Genomic DNA, 23476 nt, shown 5'->3' with positions numbered 1-23476 from the left:
TAAGAAAATAAGTGTTTGCCAGTTGAACTGCCATCACTTTGACTACTTCGCTTACTTGTAGAAAATCTTGTCTTTCAGACTGGCTCTGGAAATCATTTATTGCCAGGTAAATGTTAGACCACTGGCAACATATGCTTTCCTAGGAACTCTGGCAGGCTTACTATGAAAACAGTATTTACATCTATATACACCTTAGCAAAATGCAAATTAAGCAATACATCTTTCATTCAAGCAACAAAGTCATTCTTGAGGCAGATGTCATGCTAGCTGGACAAGAAAACCACATTTACATTAAGCAACACTTTCCATCATGACTGTTCCACAAAAAAATTAAAGTGCAATTTGCAAGGAAAACACAATCCATAATATATCAGTTGTCCATGCTCTTCACTTAACTGCGTAGTCAAGCCTTATTTCCCAGGTTGCAGAGTTTGAGCGAAAACAAAGCACAGCATGATGATCTATCTTCATGAAAATGTCCTGTTGCTAATGCATCTGCTTTTGCCTCTCTCTTCAATAGTCCAATACAGCAGAAATCAGAATAAGGCTTCTTTATTCATCTGAGTTATATTCAGTCCTCTATGCAACTCACAATGCTGTCTATACACATCTCTGAAAGTTCTCTGTTCCTATGTAATCCGACCATCACAGAAGTTATTTCCCTGTTTTTTCGGAAGTTTTTTTAATTCCTTTTTCATCTTCATCTTGTAGCCACGTGGCAAAATAGCATGGTCATGGGCTACATATAGTAGGATTTAACCTTCATTAATAGCTTCAGTAGATGGCCCGAGGATTTTTAGTACTGTAGTAGGCTTCACATGCAGCTACATAAGCAGATTCTGGGAAGAAATCATCATGGTATTCTGCTAAAAACCTGAGAAGAAAGCACACCAAAAAGAAAAAAACAGAACATGAAACATTCAAGAGAAAAATTATTTTCAAATTAATTTTTAAGATCAGCAAAACCACAGTCTGGGAATTCGGAATTAGTACACTTTGAAATTTGGCATAGAAAAGGCTTGCCCTATTTTTCAAACTTTTAGATAGTGAGAAAGAGCATTCCATTACGATTCTCAAATCCAGATGACAAAAAAAAAATTGCTAAAGTAAATAAAACAAAACAACCCCCCCAAAGTAATCCAGAAGTTGAAGCAACACTTGGAAAAGAATAGAAAAAAAAACCCAAAACCTATCACAGAAGACAAGAACAGCACTTCTGTCAGTCATCTGCTCAGCACAGTATTTTCATTTATGTTGAAACCAAGATACTCAGTTGAAACTACATGCCAGTAACCATTAAGACAAACAATCTTTTAAGTCAAGCAGTGATATGATCTCATGTATCTGTGCATTTATGGTTTCTACTACTCATGAGTATCTGATTTTAAAATGGCCTTAAAGACAAATACACATCCTTTACAAATCCAGTTCCCTGTCTCCAGATTTCTGCAGGATGACCTTCAAATATTAATCAACCATCCAAGCTCACAATAAAACACTTTCCTTGGTTTAGGACTGAAAATTAAAATAAACAGTGCTATTACTAACAATAGTAACAAACAGTTAAAATTACTATAATCACTCTGTTTCCTTTCTATGCAAAGACATCAGGTATACAAATAGAGGTAAAATGCTTCTTAAACCCAGATGTGCACCAAGCTTTACTTTAAAGGAAAAAAAAAAAAAAACAACAACCACACACCCAAAAACACAAATCTCAATAAACATGGCAAAGTCTTAGCTACAGGATCTCCAAGTTACAGTAGGAAGCACAGAAACAACAGAAAACATCACTTGTAGAACCTGTTTTTCCCTCAAGAAACACTGGATAGGAAGGTGTCTTCACTGTTTGGAAACTAATAATCAATACTCTGGACCTACAAAGTCCAAATTCAAAATAAATTAAAAAAAATCTACAGGTGAATATAATTAAAACAATAGTGCTTCTCCAACTTCACTCACAGCTATGCTGCCTGAACTAGGCATGTCCTTTGATCTTGAGAACCAAAGCATCAAAGAATACTGACAAGATTCCCTATGTAAGTCAATATAATTTAATCAGCAATATATAATTGCTGAGAGCTCACATAGAATTGTTACTGCATAAACCCACAGATAAATTTTAAAAAGTCTGATTTACACACACAATCTTTGTGCATAAACATGGGCATTAAACAAGTGATAAACTGGAAGAACAACTGGTTATACCCTAGTAATTTTAAGAAAAGCAGTGAGAAATAAGAGTTTTTTTAGAAGAAATCAATCCTTCAGTGTGTTGTAATTTATTTAGAAGGCACTTTGTCAACTTTTCTCCATACTTGTTTATTTCATAGATGCCCTGTAATAAACAGTATAGAGGGATCTATGATTTCTGATGTAAAATGTTTCAGGTTTAAGATACACATATGAACTGTCTGATCAAACAACCTCTTGCTTTTGAACATCACCTAAACAACTGAGTAGAAAAGGCTCCACTACATGACCCGTATCGATATCTAATCGAGCACACAATCTCTGTTCATACTTGTTTGGGCAGGTACTGCCAACAGGGAGAAAGATGTCTCTTGTATTTAAAGCAAGGATCCAGCTAGCTCTGCCACAGACTAGCATCACATAATCTATCATAATAAATGTATTAGAGCTAAGTAAATTTAAAAGTTCCAGTCTTCATTCACACAATCCTACTTTAGCTTTTTATGTTTAAGTATTCATATTGTGCTAGTTTCTCATTGGCTCCAACAGCACCTTCCAGGTTTATTAAATAGAACAAAGCAAAAAGGATTATGTAATTAAGGTTGAGAGATAATTTTTTAAAGTCTATTAAAGCTATTTTGCTAAAGCAAAAAAAGTTTAATATCACAGCACATTAGAGTTTCATAATTTCCTATTTAGAGAAATAAAGGCATTTAAATAAGCTAAATAAAACCAGCAGTGAAGTATTTTCCCCTGAAAAAACAATATACAGTCACAATCAATGCACAAATTACTAAACATTGAGTCCAAATTAGCTAAACTTTGGCACAAGAATGAACCAGAAGAAAAGTTTTACTATTTTCTTGTACAAAAAAAAGAACCAAGAACCACCAAACACACAAAAGAATTAACACAAAGAACAAATTCACCAATATTTGATTAATACATTGTTTGAACTAGCCCCTCTCATTAAAACCATTTACCAACTACTTTTCTAGGCTTACCAGGACATAAACTGCTCCAATACTTCATAAAATGTTTGGTTGTTGTGTTGTTCCCCCCCTACATTTTTTTTTACTCACGAATTAGAGATACCTTTTATGAAATAAACCAAAGAAAAATAAAAACAATTCACAGTCTTCACTGACATGTCATTCATTTGCACTAAATGCCTCCACACACCTTACTGTAGAAAAAAACACTACAAAAAAGTATTGAAATTATAGTAAGTTAGAAATGAGTAAAATACTTGAATCAACTGCTGTGACCTCTGACTGTAGTTAGCTACAAATTACCTTCTGGGATGTATGTGAGAGGTTGGTATGAGGTAAGTATGATAGGGCCTAGAACTCAACAGACTTGAACTTACAATATACTTAGATTGCACAAGACTAAAGTACAACAAATGAAATTTGATTAGTAACTCTTCATAACACACATTAATGATTTCAAGAGATAAACAGTGAGTACAAACTACAGGGGGTGAGTACAAACTACAGGGGTTGATCACATTCTTTGCATCATTGACTAACCTTTCATAAAACATAGTATCAAGTATAGATCACAGAAGGCAGTATATCTGAAAAGAACATCAATAAACCGAAAGAACCTTCATAGGACAGTAGGTAGCTGACAGTTCCAATAATTTAAGGAAAACAGGTTAATTTTCTCTTACAATCCTGAGTTGTAAATGCCAGTTTGGTGCAAGCTGAAGTGACAGCTGGTAAAGATGAGAAATTTCAACTGAGATGCAGGCAGAATGCATGCAGTCAGATGTACATCTCTCTGCTCTTAATGTAACACTTGTGAAAAGCAAAATACCCCAGAGCTAGCAAATACAAATTGCCTTCTGCAGAGAAGCAGGAGGGAAGAGACAAAAGAACACAATGTCAGTTTCTGTCCCACTTCCTTGTATCTCTGTACAGAAAGAGCAGTGGTCCTTCTGAAGCTGCTTTCTATTCACACTACATCACAGCACAGAAAGCTGCCACAGAAATATTTGGAATCTCAGACTCTTGGCTATTGGCCATTTCACCAAGGATTTGCTCTTGGAAAAGCTGAAATAGCACAAACATTAACTTCACAGGCACCTGCAAGTCAAGAGCCAAGATTTAAAAATAGACAGAGCAGTACTTAGCAAGCAGAGCCCATGCTCAGTTTACAGATCAAAAAGCACATTGCTATTTAGCTATCCAGAAATTGTTTCATTACTATTAACTTACAAATCCGATAAATCCAGTCACCTCCTTGCATTATTGACTTTTCCACTTTCACGATTTTCATGGAGTTCACTGTGTGAGCAGTGAAGCTGCTTATGAGTAACAGTTTTGAGTTGCACAGTCCACACAAACATTTTGCTGCACACTTTATTCTCATCATCAGCAACCACAAGAACACTTATGCTTTACACTCCTGCCCAGAGCACAGATGTAACATGGCATAATGCATGGCTTATTTCTCTCTATCACAGATTCCCAGAAGAGCAACACTTCAGGCAGGACTAGAGGGGTGAAGACAAGGAGGAGACACACATGAGCAACATAGGCTGAAAAATTCCTATGTTACGATCTTCAGGTGTAGCAGTCTGTAAGCAAGCTTATCCCATGACTCCAAGCATAGCCTCACAAATATACTACCATCTGGCTAGCAGTTACACAGATCTCCCAGAAAGAGGCATGGTACTAATGTTATCCGCATTAAAAGGCCACTTGACATATACATGTCAGGAACATTTCTCAGAGTCACTGATTTAATATGAGCTCTAAGAGTGTCATCTGGTAGTGAAAATGTCCTTGTCTTGGCAGTGTCAGCACAACCTATTCCCTAAACAGTTTCTGCATGAAGAAAAGCACTCTTCTAAATGTCAGCTACCATCACACCAATAAACTCAGGGATGGCTAAAAAAAATGTGAAAATTAAGAAAGAAAAATCATAGTAATTTAAAGAAAGACAACCTCAGTTATAAAATGTACAAGAATATAGAGTTACTTGAGCTACTGCTCTGAGTTCTAAAAGGCAAACAGATGCTTTTTTGAAATCAGTGGCCTGGGCTAGATCCTGTTTGAAGGGCAACTGTAATGATCTATCTAAAAGAATTTGCTTAAACATTATGATGGATCCTAACTCTGAGTCAACACCTGAAAAGAAATATCATTTGCAGATTAGGAAGCTATCTCCTTCCCAAGAACTCTGACAATACCAAACTGCCAATGCAACATTTCAGCTCATCAGACACAGTGAGTGAAACATAGAAGTTGTAACCTCTAGCAGAACTTCTAGGAAAACATTCCTACAAGAGCTCAATACAGGAGTTCTTGGTTGGTCTTGAAGATGAAGACTTATTTTTGGCAAGGCCAGCACAGATGCCAATACCACTTCCTAAAGGTGCCTTCTAGAAGAGCTTGGAATTATTTTAGGCAACCTCTCACTTTAGATGCATGATCCAAAACTCTGCTATTATGATGTTGAAGATGCCCCTCATTCAAAAAGCCAGGCACCTGACAATTTGGTAAGCAGAAAGAAGAGAAACAATCAACATGGTACAGGAAGTATTTCTGGCAAAGCACAAAGAACAATATGCACACATGAGCAGATTCTGCAGATCAACAAGACAATAAAGGCCTACTAAAAAAAATAATTTATACCATACCAGGTACTCACTTGATTAAGAAGCTTTCAACATAAAGGTGCCAAAAATTTGAGAGGACCCATTACAGCAGTTACCTTTCTATGTATTCAATGAATATAGCAAAACCCAAATACAACGGTAATAATGTGCAAGTATAATTCCTCCCTTTCCAAGTGTTTCAAAGCTTAAAAAAAAGAGTTCCTTTAATTTTTTGTGCCTTTAGATCCACATCTGTCCACTGACACTTAGATCTTGGCTCTTCTTATATTTAGGCTCAAATTCCATTAAGTTTTCTAGTATGTCAAAATTTCTATGCAACATAGGTACTTATTTTGCTAAAAGTAACAGGTTAATCCGAAAATTGAAAGGCAAATAGAGAAGCCCTAATCAATATAAGATATCGAGTAGCAGAATTGCATTTTTATTGATCTCAAAAAGTGATTTTTAATAAAATTGAAAGATGACAACTGATTAAATCATGATGAGTAGGAACTCCATCACAAGCAACTTCACCTAAAGATGTTTTCTATTCATTCACCATATGCAATGCTCATTTTCCCATTCTCAGTAAGCCACTAGCAACATCTCATTAACTGCACATTAGCACAGACTAGTGGTCATAGTTCATCACTGCAATTCTATAAAATTGCTACACCCAAAAAATTTTGGGCTACCAAAACCAGAGATCTATGTCTTAAGGTTATTTCAAACAACTTTTCATCTTTCTATATATATACACATTTTATTATCACAGCCCTCTAATTCAGTCACATTCTGATTTGGCTTTCTTCTCAGAATACTCAACATTATTAAAACACTTTTCTACCCATGAAGAAGAAGCACAAGTAGGTTGCAAAACATCACGAAAAAATATATTTAAAGCGAAAAACATAACTTACAGGGTATACTGAGTTTGAAATGTGAGTGGGTTTAATAAACCCAAGTCTTTGCCATTAAAAATGTAGTTTTCCATAATCTGAAATACTATGTATTGGCCTCATATGGAGAAGTGCCTTAGAAATTTTGAAAGCATGACTTTAGAAATATTCAGTCACTCATTCTTCCGTTATTTCATGAAAGTCTTAAAATATCCGTGGCTTTCTTAAGTGCTGTATCATTCTGGTTGCCTTTTTTTCCCTAAAGTTCAGAAGACATTGACTAAAATTACCTCAGTAAAGATGAGTCTTGCTCTTCTAAAAACAGACCTGTTACATTCTTCTAATTTTTAAGCATCTCCTTTGTCAACAGTCCTGAGAAATTACCTCTCTGACCCCGAAACAGTTTTCCAAATCAAGGCTCTGTGAAAATCAATGGAAATGGCAAAACAAAACCTGGCACCTTCTTGCCTATCATCACTTAAGCAGTCTCTGGAGAAATGCTAGGTACCTCACAATACAGAGGTGCCTCACAATACAGCATGTAGAGCATTCTATTGAAAAAAAAAAAAACAGCTGAAATAATGAATATAGTTAGAAGGTAATCCTCACTCTACCTCAAAAACAATTCAAATGAAAGATTTAATCAGGAGTCCTTTGCTAATAAGATTACCAGTTAGTAGGCACCAGTTACTGTGTTAGCTTCCACTGCTTGCTCCTGAAGACTAACCTCAAAGTGGTGAAACTCAGTAAAACCAAGAGATGAGTTAGTCACTAAGGTCTCTTTCAGACTGTAAGTACTATGAATTACTTCAGAGCTAAATAATTTGAAGTGAAGACTAAGAGGTTTGTATTTAATTTGAAAAAATAATTTCACTGCTGCAAATTCTATAATTGAGGCATTCAACTTCATGTTCTCTATGAAGGTATTTTCATTATACACACTTGTAGAAAACTACACTAAGCAGAAAGAGTACAGCTTCTACTTAATATGAAACTCAAAAAGATGTATTTCATACATCCCTGAAAAATATATGTTGTCTGAGAAACTGAGATCAATCTTGTCTAGCAGCAATCTGAGGGCATGACTGAAAAATATTATCCATGTAGCATCTCAAAGTGAATTTAATGTATCTATCAAGTACTGACTAAACTCAATAAAACAAGCTTCTAGACAAAGTGTTATATTAAATAGGTATCAGTTTCTCTACCCACATGAGATTAATGGTACAAATGTTAAAATGAAACTGCAAATTTTAGCCATAAAAATCATAATACAGTATTAAATCACTATATGCCAGAACTAGATAGTTGTGTACCACATGTTTTATTTAAAAACATATATAGTTCTTATGTTGGATTACTCTACCTGGAATTCAAAGAAGATTCATAAATATTTTTATTAATACAAATAGACAGCTTCAATCCCTTGTCTGCTGTTAGAAAAATCAAGAAGAGGGCAGTATTTCAGATTGTCTTTCATGAGCAATTCCCTGCTACTAACTAATGCAGCCTTGCAGACTGTGCAAGACAGCTCTTACCTTTCAAATGGTAAACCAGAAAAGAACTGAAAAATATTTTTAATTTAAAAAAATCTTTTCATTCCCAAAAAGACAGAATGTGAAAATTGAATAACTAGTACTCGATGTGATGAGAAACAGATAATGCAGTATTTCTGTGATGAAAATCAAGTCTGAACAAGTTTCTATAAAATGTAATTGATTACTTTCAACAACATGGGGAAAGAGAAAGAAATACCCAAATGAAACATGTAGACTCCCCATGAACACAAACTGAAAACAAAAATTACTAATTTGCATTTATTTCTGTGCTGCCTAGTTGAATATGCAGTAGCATATCTGGTAAGGGAACTAGTCTAAGAAAAATATGTATCATAAAGCTACCTAAGATCAAACAGTTCCTATGGCAGTAACTAACTTGGAAGCTTTTTCAGGAACACTCTCAGTTTGATCAGTCTAAGAAAACCAAAAATCATTATTTCAGCACAGAAAAGAAACCTTGAGAGGACAGCATCAGCAAAAGAGATGACACTGGCTTAGAAAGCACTTCAAAACAAATGAGAATGCTCCAATGTTTTGTTGTACCAGATAGGTGACATCCTTGCTATGCAATACTTGGGGGCTCATTCTGCCTTTTTCTTGTTATTATTTCTATTTATAGATGACTACCCATCTCATGACCATCAGATGCAAAAATAAGACACATATAGATACTACCACTAAAACTTGGAGTTTAATAAGCTCCTTACTTGTGTGGCGGGTGGAGGACATTTCTTCCTTCCCTTTATTGCACTCCACCACAGCTCATCCATAGAATGGGTTCGAAGAAACAGCATTTAAGATGCTAAAGATTAAAGACCTGCTCTGACCAACACAGGAGAATCTAAACAGACATGGATTTGACGAAAACTGATTTGATCCACAGTGAGTTCTTCAAATAATATTAACTCCAAGCAAAAATGGTTTTCCAAAATAAGTACTAATGGTGTTCTGCTTAACTTAGTGATATTTTTCATACTAATACAGACCTGACAAAACATAGACATCAAAAAAAGCATAGTAAAACTTAAAAATTAAATACTTCAAGAGGAAAGCTTTGTATTGTTGGAAATTTTTCATTTGAGACACCTTTTAATTTCTATAAACAATAGAAGTAAATGCATTGTAAAGATTTTATCCCTGATCTCTATTAGGACTTTCAATATGCTAGTGCCACATTATGTTACTTTTCAGTATATGAATACTTAAGAGTCTTTCACCAAAATTAAGTTAGGAGTTCTACACTTATTTCAGATGTTTAACATTTACAGTATGTTCCTCTACGTCTTCCTTGGCAAATTTATGTTCCACTGTACTGCTGCTTCATAATACAGTGCTGCACTAGGTATCTTAACTACCACTACAATATCATGCAGAGATATTAACTGGAGTACCTGACAAAGCAAGCTGATCATGGTGCAGGTATGACCATACTGACCCCAGCCATGAAGCTGGCATGGTCAGACAAAGTTCTGAGTTCCTCTGAAAGCCACTACATTGCATAACAGAGCAAAGCTCAGTTCGGAGGCATTTCTTTAAAAAAAGAAAAGAAAAAAAAATGCAAAACAAAACCAAAACCAACTACAACCAACCACCAACCAAACCCAAGTAAACATAAAATCCCCAAACTTATCATTATTCAAAACATCCTAAAACCCAAGTTTCTCCCCTCTGATACCAATGCAACGTCAGAACTCTCAGTTTATGTTCTCAAAACTAACATTTCTCCATAAACATGCTTCTTAACCATGTCAGATTTGTCATTCTACACGAGTTATAGAATCAAAAATTTAGTATTCATATTTCTTCAAACTGTTATTATTAAAATACTTGTATTAGTTTTATTATATTCTCATAATTACAGAAAATTAATGTTTTATTTAAAATAACCTCTTTCATTCCAGGACACTTAGATCTACATAACAGTGCAAACATTGCTGTGGTACATTGTGTCAAATTACCTCAGAAACATTTCGAAGTGTTTCACTAAAGCCTTTAGGTTTTTGTCAGGAAAGCACATCTTCCCCAGTATTTCTGGTAGCTTTACTGTAAATAAAAGAAATAATGTTTACATCTGTTCTTTAAAAAGCAGCTTCTAACTACTGTCATTAACTACATAGAAAAAATATAAAGGTTTCTTCTCCTGCAGCCTCCACTTTTCTTTGCAAGTTACTCAGTGATCTTTCAACGCCTTACTAAAAGGAAATATGCTGAAAAGGTGAATGCTCCTTGGCTTAACTGATGTTTGATAGTGTACTGGAAGCAATGCTTGTTTAATTGAAGGCTTACAGAGCCAGAAAGAGATCAGCAAGTTTAGGAGCAGCCTAACGGTTTTAAACCAATTAAAATGTACACTTCTCCAGAATAGAACTAGATGTGTTCACTAAAAACACAAAACCCCAAAAAAACCCTAAATCACCAAATAAAGCAATTCTGATTCAGCACAGTTTTCTATCAGTTTACCAAACATTCGTAGCAAATGTTGAGATCCATAGATATACGAGGGAGGTGGTGGTTGATCACTTGGTGGATAATTGTCTGGCATCAATTTCCAGGATAAAACCTAAACAAGACATGAAAATGCTGGTTATGAAATCTCTATAGCACCGTAAGTAATTCAGTCTGTGAAGAACTTAAAAAATATCAAAAGACGAAATAAGTAATACAAAAAACCATTACATAGTTCTACTCTGCGAGCAATAAAACCTTTCATCGCTGAATCTAGGACAGTAACACAAAGGTCTGTTACCTCATTCAACTCATTGTTTCTTCTACCTTCAAAGCCAGTAAAAACTGCACTCCCCTCTCTGCTAGGAGTCAAAGTTATAGGTGAAGATGATCCACTATGGACAGGGGTTTCTTCAAAAGTCAAGGAAAAAAACAAAACAAAAGAAATTAGAAATAAATTTTATTACCTGTTTTATGGAATTATAAGCTATTAAAAGTACCAGAAGCCTGCAACCTAAGCGTTTAAAGACTTAAACGGCAAAATTTCATAAAATAGCCTCACAGAAAAGCTGTTCTTTGAATCTGTGGAGAAACACAGTACCAAAGTACTGAGAATACTGCTTTTATTTCTCCCTTTGGTGTAAGCTTCAGAAGTAACCGATACAAAAAGTAATGAAACTTTTCTTCCATCAATCAGTTCACAGTCTAGGTGACATTCAAAAAAGATCAAGACTTAAAAATCTTGCTTAAAGCAATAATTTAAAGAGCAAAACCTACTTTTTTCCAAGTGCAGGAAGAGCTTTGGCATAGAAGCTGGGGTCTCAAGATGTCGCCGTTTAGGTTGCGGAGAAGCACTGCTCTCCGATAACCTGTCGCAGTTAGAGCTATGGCGTGTAGAACGTCTCAGCGACTGCATAATTTCAGGTTCAGCTTTTCGCCTTTTTGGTGTAGCTGGCTCTCCTGTTGTAGGCTGGCTGTCAGTTGACTGAGGTGTTGGTGGATTCAACAGAGGAGGACTTGGGGAAAGCTCCTCTTGATTTCTAGGAAATTAAGGCAGCTTTACAGAAGTGATCAGGGCTCTCCCCCCAGAACAGATCCTTCCAGTTTCACAGATCTTGTTAAATACTTATTTAAACTTGACAGCCTCCCTCACTCCTTCCACTATCAAAGCGGAAGCATGTTTATTTTCAAATTTTGAAGTAAATGAACACAAATTTACATTTCAGTGTTGAATTTTTCCCCACAAAGTTGCAGCATAACTCTATCTCGGTCAGTATAAACCTCTTTCGACATTAGTAGAAATTTGGAACCTGAATTCTGAATTCAGGCAAGCGATTCACAGAAAAGTTCAACATTTCATCAAGACAATTTTTAAGCCAGTCTGTAAGAAATCATCCTATTCTGAAGACATAACCATATGCTATTGCATTTTCCTCAGGAAATAAGCATTGTTAGACTTTGTATACCAAATCTACCTGTTTGTATTTGTTGAGTTTTCTTTGATGGGAAGAAAGAATTTTGATGAAGTCACCTTCTTAAATTGAGCTTGCTCATAAGGATAGAGCAAAATTAATGGAAGTGTGAAGTCGAAAGTTATTCTCAGCCCATCCACCATCTCTTTACATAGCTCGACACTAGAGAGAAAAAAGAATTATGTATTTCAAAATTGCACGTCAAAATTTTTCAGTGCAGTTGTAGGAAACTCCCTTTTATTACAGATCATTCACATCTTAAGTATGATACGTTCGCTTCATCACTATGTAATACTGAGTGTTTAAAAGCAAGCTCAGAGGCAGTGACTGTTGTTGATAACTTAAAAAAATGTAAATTTTATGTCTGCTTAATAATGTCAAACAATCATACAATTGTTCTGGCTGGATGGTTGGGCCCAGAGATGGGTGGTGAATGGAGTTGAGTTTGGCTGGTGCCCCCAGGGTTCAGTATCTTTATCCTCTTTAATACCTTTATCAATAATCTGAATGAGGCCATTGAATTCACCCGCAGTAAATTTGCAGATGACACCAAGCTGGGTGGCTGTGTCCATCTGCCAGAGTGTAGGGAGGCTTTGCAGCAGGACCTGAACAGGTTAGACCAGTGGGCCAAGGCTAATTCAATGAAGTTTAACAAGGCCAAGTGTCCTTGGTCCTCCACCTGGGTCACAACCACCCCATGGTAAGCTACATACTTAGGGATGTGTGGTTGGAAAGCTGCAACTCGAAGCAGGACCTGGGGGTTCTGGTTGACAGTCAACTAAATATGAGTCAGCAGTGTGCTCAAATGGCCAAGAAAGCCAACAGCATCCTAGCTTGTATCAGAAACACTGTGGCCAGCAGGAACAGGAAGGTGACCGCCCCCCTGTACTCAGTAGTGGTGAGTTCACATCTCAAGTATTCTGTTCAGTTCTAGGCCCCTCACAACAAGAGGGATATTGCAGTGCTGGAATGTGTTCAGCGAAGGGCACTAAGGCCAGAGAAGGGCCTGAAGCACATGACCTATGAGGAGTGTCTGAGTGAGCTGAAGTTGTTCAGTCTGGAGGAAGCTGAGGTGAGACCTTATCACTCTCTGCAACCACCTGAAATGAGGTTGAACTGAAGAGTGGGCCAGCCTTTTCTCCTTGGTAGCAAGCAAGAGGAAATGGTTTCAAGCTGCACCAGAGGATGTACAGGCTGGATGCCAGGAGTTACTTCTTCATGGAGAGGCTTATCAAACATTGGCATGGTCTGCACAGGAGAGTGGTGGAGTCACTGTCCCTGGAGATATTTAAACAGCATGTGGACCCGGCACTTAAGGACATGGTTTAGTGTTGACCCTTCAGTGCTGGTCAAAGGTTGGACTGGGTTATCTTTGAGCTCTCTTCCAATCAAATGCTTTCTGTGATTATCCTCTGTATTCAAGGAGTAAGCAGTAGAGTGAAGGTGTCAGATGAATCTATCCTACTTAATAGATAACTGAAACTATACAATTTTCCTTGTTAAAGCACCTTCTTTATTGAAAAAGTCACTTAAACATACACCTTTAAAAATTGTAACGTGTTTTCTGTTCCTCTTTCTGCTGTCTCCCAAACTTCTTACTTGGGAGATCATACTACAAAGAAGAAAAATATCAATCTGTTAATGAGTGACATCAGTATACCAGTATACCAAGACACTCATATAGCCCAAAATATTGCAAATAGCAGCATAATTATGCACCGTTGAAACGGAACATGGTAATAAAAGTCAAGACTTCTCTTTGATTAAACACAAGGTTTCACTCCACTGTAACAAACAAAACTGCACTGCAAACAAGGTTAACACACTGCATTTGTAGCATGGTAGAGGAACATACAGCTCAGTTGAGAATACAGCAACTAAGATGCAATCAATTTTAATAAAAGATTAGTGTTACTAGGCAGATTGTTTCCCTACATATTGACTCTAGGATTTAAGATATGTCAATGAAAAAAAAAATAAATCACCTGCACTAGTTTTCTGCAAATGTTTGTATAAAATTTTTCATCTTTTATAAAATCTAAACCTTTTCAGTTTTACTTAAACAGGGAATTCTAGTATCAGTTACTCAGTGCTCAAAAAGTTCTTCACATAGACAACAGAAACATTCTTCCAAAACAGGCACACTACTTACAAGAACTTATAAGAGATATTGATGCCACTGCATAATGACTTTTCAGATTATATGTACTCTAATAAACAGCACTACTGTACTATAGATATCTGTCAAATATTTTAAGCCTTGTGAATACATCGCACTACAAGCTCACAGAAGTGAACAGCCTTGAAAGAGACGCAGAATGCAAGGTCATTCTTTTCGTGACAATAGTGCTGCACTAAATACTTACTTCTTCTCTGGTGGCACATAATGAAGATTCATGTTAGCATGTGCAGTCATTTGATGGTGCCGAGACCTTTCATTGGCTGAAAAGGCAGCATTAATAGCAAAATGTTTCACATATGACTCCAGGATGGTTATGATATTTGTCTGACAAGGCAGCTTCACTAGCTGAAAAAGAAACAACAAATTAATACCTTACAAAAACAATTAAGTATACAAAGGTAAAATATACCGTCTAGTTTACTAAGTCTCTATTGCATGAAGTACTTAATGACTGATTAATTTAAACCCTTAAACTGCATTTTTGATCAATCCTTTAAGAATGTCTAGAGAAATAAAAATATATCCACATTAACAAAAATATACCCACATTTCCAGCTTTAAAAAACAGCCTGCACTCTAAACCTCTATTGGGTACTGAAATGATACATTCTTACAATGTTTTTATTCTTCTTTATACTGTCTAAGCTCACCTTTGCAATAAAGTTCAAAAAAAAAACAGCTGTTACATGTAAAAAATACTTCAAATGCCCTCCCCACCCCCTAAGCACATTCATTCCATGGCTTTTATTTCATACCCGTTTTCTTCTATTAATATAGTAACAATCTTCCTCAAGCTTCTTTTTCAAGACTTCAGGAATTTCTATGCTTATTGCTCTTTCTTCCATATCCCTTTTTGTGTGAGTGTCTTGGTCTTCTTTCTATTATAGACCAGGGCAAGAAAAAAAACGTGCATATGAACATTAGTGAAACACAATTTCAGGAGTCAAAATACAATATAACACAAGTTTTGTAATGAAAGAATAAAATATCTGAACTATAGCAAGTACGTAATTGGATTGTAGCCTTACTGTAAGCAATTTAATAAAAGCACTTTGAAGTCACCCCAAATTTATTTAACACTTTTATACTCAGTATTCACTTAAGTATTTAACACAAAAGAAGGAACAGAAATGTGTTATGTTTTGCTGCTTCAGATCAGTTAGATTCTACAGACCTTCAGAATAAATGTATTTATTTTTGTTAATGTAGAGAAAAAAAGAAAAAACTTTTTTCTTGAAGTCAGTTTTAAGACCACAGTTGAGCTGACATGCCTGTTTCACAGTAAAATACAAAAGCCAGAAAGATCCTGCTGCTACTAGGATTTGTCCAGGCTGCACAGACCCACATAATTTTTACAGCATCCACAAACCTGGATAACTTAGTTTGCCAAATTTTCTCTACATAAGCCTTGTGTAGAAACAGAGGAAAAGAAACAAATGTGTGTATTTAGATTAATATCAAGGAATTCCACAAGAATATAACTTCTATGATTTAAAAAAAAAAAAAAATCAGCCACAGCAAGAATCAGAGTAAGAAAATTATGTTTTTAATTCCAGCTAAATAACTAGCTGTGGCCTATATTTTCCAGAGTTTCAAATACAGATATTTAAATTATATTGAGCTCATGCATATACCATTTCTGTCCTTTCTTCTATATCGCTTTCTTCACTTTTTCTTTCTTCATCTGTTCCTTCATCACTGTCATCAGAAGAAGAACTACTTATAGCTGTGTAAAAGAGATTTTACATATTTATCTCATAGTTCACTGCAGAGGCTAAGACAAACAATTTCAGGCCTCAATTAAAAAAGACAAAATCAAAACCAACCAAACAAAAAAACACTCAAAAAACCCTCCACATCTACCTTGTCATATTTAGTAAGGAATAATACTTCTGACTGAATTAAACAGACAAGTATTATTTACAGCACACTATAAACTTTGTAAATATGTAAGACAAGAAGTTTGCAGGAGTATTCTTGCACCCACTCCAACTGAAAAACACTCACTTTTTAAAAGGTTCCTACATTTCTGAACACTCACAGATCTTTTCAATTTTTATTGGGTTTTAATTCTAACAGAGGATTAATGTATTAATCAATAAGATACTCTGGATCAGTGCAGCAACACCTGTCAGAACATTAGCTAAGTGCCAGCCAGTGCTCCTGGTGTTTTTCAAGCTACAAAGAAAAATGCTATGAAATAAAAGAGCTGTCTTAAGAGTGAAATCAGTCAGTCATCTGACAAGAAACAGACCTTCGTGTCAGGTAGACTGGGAAAAAATAAAATCTTACTGCCCCTTAAAATACATACAAACATTAGCAGGGAAAGAATCTTGTTTTCCAACACTGAACAACAAAAACTGAGGGCTTCTTGCACCTAATACTACACTAAACCTAGCAGCATTAAGCTCTGAAATCACTGAAGTAGCTGAGTGGAAAACAAGCCTGCGGAACACAAGAGGGAAAGAGGTATCTTAATAGATGCTTAGCCTGAAACATAGTGCTTAGTCTTCGTATGACTGCCTCCATGTATTTCAAATACTACTATGATACTCTAATGTCATTCTAATATCAAGTCAGAGCATGCACTGCAAACCTAGGTCAAAGAGTTAAAAGGCAGCGTGCCAATTATGAAAGCAGAAAAACAAGCTCACAATTTTCACTGCTCTCATCATTTTCTTCAGCAGGAAGGCTTTTTAATACAGAGTCAACACCAGGCAACCTGCAACGCCTCTTCTTTCTTCCCTTTCTTCTCCTACAGAACATAAATAGTTCACTGAAATTTGGCTATTATTATTTAATTTCTCAATCCTAGCTAATTACATTACATGCACAGGAAATATTTTTGAGATATTTTAATTAATGTTGAAATAATTTGGACAATGCATATTTTAGAGTGGATACATTAATGTCCGTACATTACCTCATATTTGTGTTCTCAAGCAGATCCTCAAGCCATGGCCAACCAATACTAGATTATTGCCTTTGGCTGAATATACTTCAGGTTTTCCTAAGTTATTTTTCAAGTACATTTCTTTGGGAAGATGTAGGTCCAATACACAGGCATTTCGCAGCAATAGTTAAGAATAACATAGTTATTAAGTGTTAGTCATTCAGAGTGTTGTTTATTAACAATATACAGGTATCTACCTTTAGTATGACAAAAGTAGCTCTCTAGAATGCACTGACAGTACTGAATAGATATCTACCATCTACAGCATGATCTTAGAAGCCAAGCTCACTTGTAGACACTTGGATGTATTTGTTTGAATCTGAAAATGAATCTCTCATTCATTTTGAGACCAAAAGTATTTCTTACATGCGAGCCACAGCCTTCCGTGCCAATTTACGCTGTAATCTGCGGTTTTCGTCTGTATCACGAAGAACATGATCTTCAGCTGCCCATCTATCCCAGCTAAGGACAGGTCAAAAGAAAATTATTAACAGCTATGAATACATGCCACTCAGCATTACTAATGAACTAATATATGTTAAATCTAAAAGGCACTCCTAATGTCATTCACAAGCATCATCTGTACCACAAGGTTTGCAACTTTTTGTATTCACGTGTCTTTAACTCTCATGTCTCTACCTAAAATCTCTCAAACCTTGACTGAACATGTGATAGCATTTGCAGCACAAACACATGCTATAGACCACTGCATTCTAGATTTAACAAAGTATAAACTCCTTTTACTAATGGAAACTTTGGAGCCACAAGTATATTTCTGATATCTCATGAAGTTTACATTCATGGCTATTAAACTGATCCACTGAAATTTATGGATACTGACCAATGTGTCACCACAATCAAGTATACTAAAGGCATTCATAAACCCAAGAATATTCTCAAATATCGAAGTCCTTTAATAGTCTACGCACTGTTTTTCTTTGCAGAACAAAACAGAAGAAATGGAAAAGCTGAAACTGTGCATACAGGTTCTTACCTTCTGTTCCAACCGTTAAAATGGATCAGATATTCTGGAATCTTTCTGCCTTTCTCATCTTTTCCAACAATAATATCAACGATCTGAAACAATTATTGAATAGCACATTAAAAAGCTTGAGAGGAAGTAAGCTTTCCAGTATTTAGGGAATTAATGCATAAAGAAAAAATAGTATTTATGGAAATAAAATATAATTTTACCACTGAATATAAGCAGAAGAAATGGGTTATGATAACGTGTCAGAAAAACTAGCTTTTTTATTGAGCACTTTTAAAGTAAGAGACTACTAACCATCTTTCTGTTGTCCTCAAATGTCTCATGCTTTCAAAACAGACCAGGAAAGACGCAAAGTATTGCGGTAAATCACAATACAGATATGCAGATATACAGGTATACATTTGGGCTACTAACTTTTTCTTCTGTGTACTGTCTCTTCATGCAGACAAAGCAGGAAGCAAGAGTTCAACATACATAAACGTTAGAAACACTGCTCTATTGAACAACACTGACTCTTAGCCACAAAACACTAAAAGGCTTTGTAAATATATTGAGTCTTTGCTTTTTTTCTTTTCTTTCACACAAGTAAAATGGGCCAGTCTGGAAGGGCCTGCACCGCAAAAAGACAGGTGGCTAAGTAAGAGTATCAGGACTAGTAATAACAAAGGAATCATTGTGCCTGCACTTGAACAGCCCTTGCTAAACAATGTATCTCCAGATCGACCCAGTAGTTACCCTACAACCGTGAAAACTTGGGGACTACAGAATTTAAGAACGATTGATGGAAGCAGGGAGTTATGAGGGAGCTTTGCGTATTTGAATGTAAAGAAGAAAAAAAACACTAATCTTTTTTACAATCAGGTTGGCATTTAGGGCTGGCATTTAAAGTTGCGGGGGAAGTCCGACCATATGAATACATAGGCAAACAAAAGTCCGAGTATTACAGGAAGGTGGCGTTCCTCGAAGACGTTTGAAAAATACAGATCTACCGACTAGTAAACTCACAGCAAATAACATATACATTTGGTTAAGAATTAAGTTGCAATACCTCCCTTTTCACCTCTGTAACAAAACAAAAACCCAGTAACTGTCAGTACAGATGAGTTAGAACTTCAAAATAACCTCCTGTCCCACCGATATCCCAAAACAATTATATTTACATAATGCCCTACCCATACTGTCACTACTCTTAAAGCCACCTCATAGCGCACCTAGACATGGTCACCAATCACTGCTTGCTATCGTATCTGTATATTCTCTTGTACCGTTGGTAGCATTTAAAATCTTCTGAAAGGCAAAAGGGCAGTAAAGGTAGGAGACGAGGGAAAGGGAAGAAACCGAGCTACGCTACTAAAGAAGCGGGTATGGAAGCAAGATTTCAGAATTACTTTGCAGGTGTTCAGCCGAGAATGGAAGGCGGGAACCGAGTCCGACAGTTCCAGAGCGCCTCAGCAACTCCGCTCTCTGCCTGACGCGAGAGCAAGGCCCCAACGGCCTGGGCTCCACCGCCCCTTTGTCATTCAGGCAGAGGGACGCCTCCACCCTTAGCAGAACTACCACGCGCACCTCCCACCGCCGGGGCGGAGGGGCAGAGGGGCTGGGCTAGGACAGCCGGAGGACAATGATGGTAGCACAAGGACGGGGGAAGTAGAGGTCTGGCGGGGTGGGCACCGCCTACGCTTTGTCTCTCAGCCCCGCAACGGCGGCCGCTCTCCGCCCCGTGGCCTTCTCGCCCTCCCCTCTTTCCGGGCCAGCACCCGCTTCCCGCAACAAGTGCTGCTGGAGTCGCTGCACGCACACCCCCACCCTCCCACGCTTCCTCAGCTGGGTCCGCAGTCGCTTCCCTCTCCGCCTCCCACCCGAGGGCGCGCGCAACGCCCAACAGGGAGAGGTAACGGCAGCCACGGGCCGGGCCCTGCGCCGGCTCAGGCCCGCCCCGCCGCGCTTCCTCCTGCTCGGCTCGCTTCGCCGCTGCCCCGCGGGTGAGGCGAGGGGAGAGAGCGTTCAGTCGGTTGGTGAGTGGGTGGGAAGGGAAGGCAGGTTCACGCGCGGCAGGTCACCTTGGCATCATAGAGCACTTTGGCTTTGGTGGGGTCGGGCTCGAAGCAGAGAACTCTCTCCCCTCGGTGAAACTTAAATTTCATTCCCCGCGAGGTCATTTGTTCATCATGGCGCAAAGGAGAGGAGCCCCGCCCCCTCCCCCGGGGGTTGTGCCGCGGCCGGTCCCGCCCCGCCCCGCCCCTCGCGGCCTCCGCTCCTCAGTTGAAGGCGGGCGGGTGGCTGGCTGGCAAAGAAGGTTTGAAGGGGTTAGGTTGTAGTGTGTCGCGGCTGCCTCAGGCCTCCAGGGGGTGAGATGCGGCTGCTGCGGAGTTGGGCTGCTGCTTTTGCCCGCCCTGCTGCTTTTGCCCGCCCTGCTAGCACCGGTCACGCTGGCTGCGTGTCTTGGGCGGTTGGGAACCGGCCGCGGGAGAGGCAATGGTGAGGGGACGCTTCTCTCTGGGCGGGATGGTGGTCGTCTGCCCTGGGCTGGAGAAAGGGTGTTCGGCCCTGGCAGGTGACCCGGCTTTGCCGGCGGTACCCAGCCACCCCGCGATCATGGGCCTGCGCTGAGTGTGAGCCCTGTGCTGGAGAGCTTAAGTGCATCCTGAGAACAGCGGCACCCCTTTACTCCGGTACCACTTCCGCTAAACATCATCGCACATCTCCCGTTCATTACCCTGTTTGTTGTGTTCTCCCCTAAGCAAAGAACGGCTCCGTACTCCCATGGTGGCTACTTTATAACCTCTCTCAAGGTTTGTTTTCTTCTCCAGTGTTTTTTGAGCCTTCCTGCATGAAAATAAACGACATAAATTGGGTGCTGGACTTGAAACTCAGATTACTTGGGGTTCAATTTAGCTTTCAATTTCAAACTTTGAGTCTCAAACACGATGCAAACAGTGGAAATAAAATCATCTGCATTTTTTTTTGCTAATGTACTTAATGTGGACTGATGCTTGGAAGAGACTGGGGTTCAGTCAGGGGAATACTGCAATTTCCTAACCATTGTTATTACATGCTCCCTTAAGCCATTAGATTTTCAATGCCAGTTCAGCATTTCCTATCTGCAACTGACCATGATAGAGCCAGGAGGCTTAGCAAGCCTTGTATAAAGACTTGTGATTATTTAGCATTTCTTAAGTTGGCTTTCCATAAAAGCTCCTCAGGAAGTGCATGACTCTAAACAGAGAAAGACAACTGTGCAAGTGAGCAGACACTAGCCCTGTGCTTATAGGAAGAGAAGTTTACATCCTCTTTCCAGTCTTTGAGGTTGATAGCAAAGATAGAAACTGGCAGGATTGCCCTGGATAGAACAGAGAGCTGCTAGTATATTACCAGAATGTTTCTGAAGGGAAAACATGATAAGGGATGCCCAGACAATGAGGACGGCCTCTCCCTGGGGTAGGATGGACCAAATATTCAATTTCTTTTGATTCAAAACTTTTTTAGGTGTAGTGGGAAAAACTTTAAAGTTGTTGTTAAGACAGAATGGACTGAGAGAAGCCTACTGATGGAAGAGAATGCATGAGAAAATTAAAGAAGTGTTCCTGAAATTGTTCAGAGCTCACTGCTGCTTTGGTTAAGAACCAGGCTCCAAAAATGTGTGGTTGCAATGTCAATTGTAGAACATGTTATTGAACCTTTTTTTTTTTTTTTTAAGAAGAGGGAAATGGTGCAGCACTTGCAGAACTAAGCTAAGCAGCTTCCAAGGGACAACCATGCTTTTTAAAATAGGAAGAAAAAAAAGCAGGCAAAGAGCAACCTGTGCTTGTGCTTGTGCTCGTGCCCCTGCCTCCAACCTGATGTTAAGAGTACACACATACAAGGAGCCTCCCACCATTTCTGCACAAACAGCCCTATGTATTTCTGCAGTGTCTCCTGGATTCCCCTTTTCCTCCTTGTGAATCTCCACTTGGAGACTCTGCTTCTCATTTTTCTTATCTAAGCCTTTCCTAGTTAACCGCACCCCACTTTCAGTGGCTCCCACCCAAGCTACTCAAGTCTTTTGATTCAAATTTGTACTCGCTTAGGTTTCCTAACACATGTATATAGTTCTCTGCCATAGTATTTGAGGTTCAGTTGTTGCCCAGTCTTCCCTCTCCTTGCTCCCACACTGAGATACGTGCATCTGCCCTTATCTCCCTGAACCACCTTGCTGTAGATGATCCTTGCCAGCAGATCCCTCATCTTGCCACATCTTCCAGCAAGGGCCCTGCTCTAGTAGGGTTTTTAAAAAACTGTATGTGGGTTGCACTTAACTACAACCCAGAGCCAGAGCCCCAAGATCAGAAAGGTTGTAAAGTTTACAAAAAATTATCCCTGAGATAATGCTACCCAGGCAATGCCTAGTTCTACTGGAAGATGAAATGCAGAATATGGATTTTTCAAAGGTACTGAGTTCTCCATAGCAAAGGCTGCCAAATGGCTATGCAAAATAAATAATAAAAAAAAAAATACATGGAAGATGGTGGCTGTGCACTGCATGTACATAATGCCTGGGCAAGTCCTGTGATGAGTTGCACCTGCCATGTATGCCACATTAACAAAAAGCCCAGTGCCAGATCTATCCGATTTATCAAAGCTTGAAATATAGTTCCTCACTTTTATCCCATAAGTATTCTTACAAGAAGAAATGAAAGGCAGCAGGACTCTGTCAAGATCTGCGTGTTTGGGTTCAATGTCCCAAATGTTGAGGAACAGGGAGAGGGGTGAAAGCAGGGAGCTGCCAGCAGCAGGGCTTGTTCAGTGCTCTGAACAAGGAGAGGAGCTGACCCGGCGCATATTTTGAAGAGATTCCCAGGACACTACATGGCTTCCAGGAAAGAAAAGTGGTTTAACAGCTCCTCTGGGAGACAGAGGCCTGGGAGAGGAGACCTGGGCCTGCTGTCAAGCACCCCTTGCCAACGCGTGCCTCACCAGTCAGGAGGGCTAAGGGTTTCTCAAGGAAGCATTTCAACAGCCTGCCCTACTGTACTCAAAAAGCTTGCAGAGAGCCCTGCTTTTACTTAACGCAATCACCAAGGGTTCGTGAAAAGGAGCCGGCGCCGCACAAGATGGAGGTGCGGGGGAGGGGTCCGCCATGCACGCTGGGAGCTGTAGTCCGGTGGCAGTGGCCGCCCGGGTCGGGGGCGTTCTGTC

General features: G+C 38.6%; 1 protein-coding gene across 1 annotated transcript; it reads right to left on the bottom strand.

Moving 5' to 3' along the window:
- MSL3 (MSL complex subunit 3) lies at positions 1 to 20460 on the bottom strand. Its single transcript, XM_054381257.1, has 13 exons — positions 20362 to 20460; positions 18305 to 18387; positions 17677 to 17772; positions 17012 to 17112; positions 15992 to 16083; positions 15113 to 15235; positions 14542 to 14702; positions 12179 to 12337; positions 11481 to 11743; positions 11005 to 11114; positions 10719 to 10818; positions 10217 to 10301; positions 1 to 874 (listed from the first exon to the last, which is right to left on the bottom strand). The coding sequence occupies exons 1-13, from the start codon at positions 20458 to 20460 to the stop codon at positions 775 to 777; spliced, it is 1572 nt and encodes a 523-aa protein (XP_054237232.1). The 3' UTR covers positions 1 to 774.
- Positions 20461 to 23476: the final 3016 nt, after the last annotated feature.

The sequence above is a fragment of the Indicator indicator genome, chromosome 1, assembly GCF_027791375.1.
Source record: "Indicator indicator isolate 239-I01 chromosome 1, UM_Iind_1.1, whole genome shotgun sequence".
Classification (NCBI taxonomy): domain Eukaryota; kingdom Metazoa; phylum Chordata; class Aves; order Piciformes; family Indicatoridae; genus Indicator; species Indicator indicator.
This window is presented reverse-complemented; position numbering and strand designations above follow the sequence as displayed.

What these genes read in the sequence shown, in the direction of transcription:
- MSL3 (XM_054381257.1), bottom strand. Translation starts at nt 20,460, where the DNA reads ATGACCTCGCGGGGAATGAAATTTAAGTTTCACCGAGGGGAGAGAGTT. An exon ending in TAGAAGAAAGGACAGAAATG is followed by an intron (nt 15,236 to 15,991) that starts GTATATGCATGA and finishes GGTCTATAATAG; the next exon opens with AAAGAAGACCAAGACACTCA. An exon ending in GAAACAATGAGTTGAATGAG is followed by an intron (nt 10,819 to 11,004) that starts GTAACAGACCTT and finishes TGTCTTGTTTAG; the next exon opens with GTTTTATCCTGGAAATTGAT.